This window comes from Lineus longissimus, chromosome 11 (genome assembly GCF_910592395.1).
Source record: "Lineus longissimus chromosome 11, tnLinLong1.2, whole genome shotgun sequence".
Taxonomy (NCBI): domain Eukaryota; kingdom Metazoa; phylum Nemertea; class Pilidiophora; order Heteronemertea; family Lineidae; genus Lineus; species Lineus longissimus.
This window is the reverse complement of record NC_088318.1, coordinates 11,796,632-11,802,950: the sequence shown is the minus strand read 5'-3', so window position 1 is coordinate 11,802,950 and position 6,319 is coordinate 11,796,632. Positions and strand designations below refer to the sequence as shown.

General features: G+C 39.6%; 1 protein-coding gene across 3 annotated transcripts; it reads left to right on the top strand.

The window, feature by feature from the left end:
- The first annotated feature begins 227 nt into the window (after positions 1 to 227).
- Positions 228 to 6,199, top strand: LOC135495731 (probable tubulin polyglutamylase TTLL9). 3 transcript variants are annotated; one of them, XM_064784609.1, is made up of 12 exons: positions 228 to 380; positions 682 to 728; positions 1,133 to 1,216; positions 2,376 to 2,487; positions 2,720 to 2,974; positions 3,222 to 3,353; positions 3,446 to 3,533; positions 3,969 to 4,090; positions 4,275 to 4,408; positions 4,673 to 4,786; positions 5,169 to 5,293; positions 5,532 to 6,199. In XM_064784609.1, the coding sequence occupies exons 1-12, from the start codon at positions 363 to 365 to the stop codon at positions 5,600 to 5,602; spliced, it is 1,302 nt and encodes a 433-aa protein (XP_064640679.1). In that variant the 5' UTR covers positions 228 to 362; the 3' UTR covers positions 5,603 to 6,199. The 3 variants fall into 3 exon arrangements, with proteins under 3 accessions (XP_064640679.1, XP_064640678.1, XP_064640680.1); XM_064784608.1 differs by lacking the exon at positions 2,376 to 2,487 and adding an exon at positions 1,656 to 1,779; XM_064784610.1 differs by lacking the exon at positions 2,376 to 2,487.
- Positions 6,200 to 6,319: the final 120 nt, after the last annotated feature.

Sequence of the window (6,319 nt, the reverse complement as noted above, 5' to 3'; positions counted from 1 at the left end):
CTTCTATCAAAATATAATAACTACGAAGTAATATTAATATATATTTCACTTTTATGGTTAATTTTATAGCTAAAAACTTCATTGTAATAACATTATGCTATATTTATAAGAACTATATAAGTAAAAATAGTGAAAGAGCTAAAAATTAATCCGCTATTACCGCGCAGTTGAGACAGAGGCCAATATTGGGGAAACACTGGCCGGCTGTATGGCAACCTGTACAGTGTGTCCCAAAACATACTTGTCATCATTTAACATAAGAAAATGCCTATTTCCGACCTCAAGAGAAGCTAATTTTGATTCACCCGTCAATAAACCAAAATAGTAAAACACACAGAACATAGAAAAATCAATGACATACCATGGCCAAGAATACAAAGGTATCAAAATCATGTTTTTTGTGTAAAATACTAAAATATAAAAATATGAAAAAAATATGACATTGAGAATTGACTGATTGCAATTGACTTGGCACTATGTCAGATGTCTGTCATGTCATGTGTGTCTGACAGTGACACTGTCGGCGTGTGTACTGTATCTGACAGTGACACTGAGAGCGTTTGTGTCTGACATTCACATTGACAGCGTGAGTTTCTGGATTCTGACACTGAGACAGCTTGTCTGACACTGACAGAGCGTGGGAGTCGATTTGACACTGACATCTTTCCATTTTACTTTCAGGTTCCGGGCTACATGCTGCGGACAACACAGCGTCAGAAGGGCATTGGGTAAGCTAAGACTAAGAGAAGATCAACTCAATCAGTATAAATCACTTTTTGGTACTAAATCTTGCTTCTTGTGATCTAGCCTCAAATGCAAGTATAAAAAATGATCTATCAAATTAGTTTTATGGTTGGACTCATGTTTCTCACTTGTTGTGGTTGTTTGCTTGCCCTGGCATAGGCACCTGGCGCAAGGAACCTCAGTCTCATTCGAAGAACAAGGCAATTTACGGTGCAGTAAGTGTCTAGCTCAAGGACACCAAGACGAAAAAGCAGTGATCTCTCAAAGGGTCGAACCAACAGTCTCCTGATCATGAGCCCAGTGCTCTAGCCATGCCACTGATCTTCCCTGAAATGAGTGTTACTGTTACTGTCTTGTTAAATCAGAATGTAATCTTTTTTCTTTGCAGAGATCGTGCTATCTGGTTTAAGTGTTCACTGCAGAATACAATTCTTGATGTTCTGAGGCACAGAGGATGGCAAGAAGTCTCTGGGTATGCCATGGATTTTATCAATTTTGAACTTCTTTTCATAATTTAGAGTTTTTTTGTCACCTGTGGCTTACCCAGAGTAAGAGTTCTCCACAGGGCTTATCCAAGGTAGGGTGGCACCCTTGATATTCAAGAAGTTTTGCCAGTGTGCAACACAAGGTAGGGTGGCCATTAATTTGAAGGTGGCCCTATAGAAAGTCATATGATTTGCTTTGCTTGCCTGCAACTTGCTGCTATTCCTCCCTACACTAGCTTAGATATTTGAATTTGCTTTTTATTATGCATCCATATTTTGCTTGCTAGTGTTGCAATTATTGTAATATTTAGTAAATTTTTGTCTGGATGATTTGGTATATTTTGGAGTTCTGACAGGATGGTAAATAACCAGTTTTCCTTACAAAAGTAATGAAATGTTTTTATTTGTTCATTTTATTACTAACAGAGAAGAAGGTGGTGACCAAACGTGGGACTTCTTCTGGTGCGATCGAGAATGGCTGAGAGAAAACTATGACCGATCATATTTTCAAGAACACATGAAAATTTGTCACTTCCGGAATCACTATGAGGTCTCTTTTCGGCTTTTTATTCACGTCTTTGGTGGTGTTGGTTGTGTGAATGTGCCACACTAATATCAATTATATTGGGTGACATTTTTCACAATTTAATAAGGGTACGCAATTCGTATACCTATATCATGTATATCTCTCTACAAATTTTTTATTCAGTGAGTATTTACACAATCTTCAAATTTTCAAATTCGAGTTCAATTTTAATTTTTTTAATGAACCGAGTAGACCTTTAAGGGCCTTTAGTAAAACCTAAAAAGTAGAGAATGTAGTGGTTGTCTCTATTGTATGCACAAGCTGCCTATAACTCATTGCTTCTAATTATTGTGCCATAACTTGACTTGAAGTGTTCTTATCTCACCGTGCAAGTATTCCAAGCCCAGGTTCAACCAGGAATTAAAAACATTGTTGTGCAGATACACATAGTTTATCAATGTGAGAATGTTCTTCAGTTCAGTTGAATTGACATTGTCATTTAACGACTGTAATTCACTCTCTATGTTGAAGTCTAGGTGGTAGTCGTAAATGATGTGCATCCCTGTAATATCTAACTGCACGCTCTAACCTCTTCCCTCCTGTCTTTTCTAACCCTGTAGCGATGCTGACTACGATCTTAACTGGTGCGACGTGGGCGCGATTAAAGACATCTTCGATAATGCCCATCTTCATGAGCATATGAGAATATCTCACTTCAGAAATCATTATGAGGTGAATTCAGTGTTTTGCAAAACGCATTAGGATAGGAATTGGAGCAAAGAGGAGAGTAGAATACTGAATGAATCATTGAAGAAAGACATGGCCGACAGAGTCCATGCAAGCTACTTATGTTTCTCATTTAGTGGAGAGAATAGACTGGTGGAAATTGTATTAAGTCAAGTATGCCTAGATTCAAGTAAATTTACCCCAAATCTTCGTGTTTATAGAACAATTTATGTTTCAGTTGACAAGGAAAAACCTGATGGTCAAGAACCTAAAACGAACGAAAAGAGCCACAGAAAAAGAACAGGGAAAACTTGAGGCACAAAAATATGACTTTTTCCCCACAACTTTCGAATTGCCGTCTGAATATCATATATTTGTTGAGGAATTCAAGAAGAACCCGGGCACAGTGTGGATTATGAAACCAGTGGCAAAGTCTCAAGGCAAGGGAATCTTCCTCTTCAAGAAGTTAAAGGATATAACAGATTGGAAAAAGGTAGCACCTGCGTTTGTATAAAGTTCTAGTTGTGCGAAATTGGCTTCGGTGGCAAGTAGGCGTGACCTGAGAGAGCTCTGTCCCAATGGGCATCTTTCGAAATGGGCAGTGGATTGATGTTGGAATCATACATTCCCTAGTTGCCCGACTCTTTGTCAAAAGACTCTGCTCTGGGTAACTTACAAACTTTCTTCTCAAAAACGCCCCAGTCCTTGAAAATTTATGTCCGATTGTTTTTCTTTCCCAGGGTGAATATCAGATTCCATCCGATCCCAACCGAGATGCACCAGAGACGTATGTTGTGCAACGGTACATCATGAATCCTTATCTCATCGGGGGACGCAAGTTTGACATGAGAATTTATCTTCTGGTCACTTCAGTAAGTTTTCAATTCTGATGATTTTCATTCCTTCTGCCAGAGCAATATTGGACGGTTTATAGTTGTAATTGATACTGTTTCTGTCTTTTCAGTATATTCCCCTGAAAGCCTGGCTCTATCGTGGTGGATTTGCACGATTTTCAAACACCCGATACTCTTTGGAATCCATTGATGATAACTGTATCCTTTAAAAAAAACCCAACAAACTAATTTACTTTTTCATTGTGTGGGATGTGGAACACTGTTTTGATCTTTCCTTGGTGTTTTGGAAGCTGATTTGTCCTGTTCCTCATCATATATAATTCCAAAAGCCTAGTGGATGAGTTGTCTGTCTCAAGGTTTGAGTTTCGTTGGTAGCTCTTTCCGATGTAGCCAGTTGGTTCACTTTTTTTCCAGGCATAAGAGACAAAGGTTTTGAAGTAAAGAGTGTCTCAGAAGTCAAATCTGTCTGGCCTTTTATTAGGGATAACATTATAATAAACATGCTTTACGCTATGACGGAACCTCAGATGCTGCATCTGCCTCACCCTGTCGCTGATCACTTCACGTCCAACACTGTCCATCTGAATACTCAATGAATCAATTTGAATTCACTTCCTTAACTCAGCTGTGTAGATGTCCATCTTACAAACGTAGCCATTCAGAAGACCGCTCCTGATTATGACCCAGAGAAAGGCTGCAAGTGGTCATTGCCACAGCTCCGACAATATCTTATTGCCAAACATGGTTTAGAAAGTGTAAGTATGTTGGGCTGGTATATTTGTTTTTGGCCCATTCGAGAATTTTCAGGACGCTATCCAAGTGAGAAACACGAGTAGTTTGAGGTCTCTGTAATACAAAGCTGGTGTACATCCAGTCTACCAGCTCCTTTCCTCGAGCCACCGGGCGCAACAGGTAATCCAAATTTACTCTTTTCTTTAGGTTGAGCGAAGCTTTCGTGACATTGACAACATCCTGATCAAAAGCCTGCAGAGCGTCCAGAAAGTGATGATCAATGACAAGCACTGTTTCGAGATGTACGGCTACGATATATTATTCGATTCAGATTTGAAGCCGTAAGTTGGGTCTACACATAACAATTATAACGGGGTATATTCCTTAAAGCAAACTACAGATTGGGTGTGCCAATTTGTTGTCATCCACCATATAAACCAAGTGCCTCTAGAGGTCAATCAAGCATGGCAGGTAGTCGGACACCATTTCATACACGCAATTCGGAACACTGAACCTTTTGGTGGTGGTCTTCGCTTTGAGCAACAAAGACACTTGGGAAGATCAAATATGACTCGACTCCTTGTTGTCATCCATCATCTTTCCAGTTGGTTGGTTGAAATCAATGCCTCTCCATCCCTTACTGCCAGCAATAAGGATGACTATGACCTGAAATTCGGCTTAATGGAAGACGTGCTGAATATTATTGACATGGAGGGAAGGTGAGTTAATTCCAGAGGGGCCTGCTATGTCTTATTCCTTCTTGCATGCATCCTACAAGTGGGATGTACGTCAGTGAAAAATGATGGTACAAAATGAGAAAATCCTTGTCCAGGTGGGGTTCTAATAAAAGTTCTTTCATTGCTCACAACTCCCTTGAGGTCCCTTGGACTGCCTCAATGCCTTGGTTCATTTGTTCAAAGTTACTTGGTATTTTTTGTAGTGGACTTCATCGTTACCAGCCAAGCAAGGATTCCTGCACCATTTCGGCGAGTTGTTGCTCAATCGGACCATAAACCCGCCGATCAAATTCTTCTCAGCACCCCGTGGATATCATCAGGTTTTGCTGATGGACGATTCTTAATTTTGATATCAATCTTGTAGGTTATCTGGCAAAGAGAAGCGCGTCGGTGGATTTGACCTGATCTGGGAGGATGGACCCATCATGGCCACTGACCTGACATCGGAGTGTCTCGGACCTCAGCCCTATCCAACCAATTCATATCTAGGTAAAGATTTTTATCTAAAAATAGTGACAGTCTTAAAAACTTACAGGACCTGGTCCATTGAGGACACTGTGGATTTGATATAAGTCCTACGTAACTTTCTGATAGGGCTTTAAGGTGCAACAATGATTTGGCTGCTGTGATCTACCTCTATGAACCAGCCTCTCAGAAGTTACAAATTTAAAATGGTTCTTGGAGGTACAACATGAATGGAAGTTGTACAGCATTTTTAATTTTCCAGGTTGTCAGAATGACAGGAGAAGTCAAACAAGGGCGCTGTTTCGAAGCATCAGTGCGAGCAAGAAAAGATGATGAACGGCAGGAACTGGTGCTTGTTCTGTTAGAACTTTTAAACTGAATATTGTGTGTTTTTAAGTAGGAACTTGGACTGCCTTTGGACGTTCTTAATGCACAGCTCTGGTTTCTTTGTTTTTTGTGCAAATATCTGGATTTAGTTCAGAATGGAAAATTGTGGAGTAAAATGGCATCATTTCAGCTGAATTCATCGGCGAACACTGGAAACTGCGTGGTCTACACAGGCGTTGGATTAATTTCGACGTAAGTTATGGGCTTGGCAATTATAACTGACCATGAAGCCTGTGGAATGTACCGTTTCTCGCTGTATAGAACTAGACATTTATGGTGTTCAAGGATGGATTTAAAGAAGTGTCATTGTTATAGTTGACAGTGCAGAGGGAGATTTTGATCAATTCCGTCCATATTTGCTATGTTTATGAGAACCTACTTTCAACGTAAACAACAAAGATAAGTATAAAGTATAAGATATATACATTCGAGTTAGACCAGTTCAAGGCAAGCTTGAAGATTTCTTGAAATGTAACATGAATGCTTAATCTTAGTTTCAAGTATTTGTGGTTCATTATCCATGTTGTGAATAAAGAGTTTTCATAGCAATAACTTGTGTTTATTTCATGTGTTTGGCAAGTCATGTTCAGTAGAACCAATGTAAGGACTTCAACTGAGAAGTGCTGGGAGTTGTCTTGAATACAGAGGTTCAGTTGCATAGAA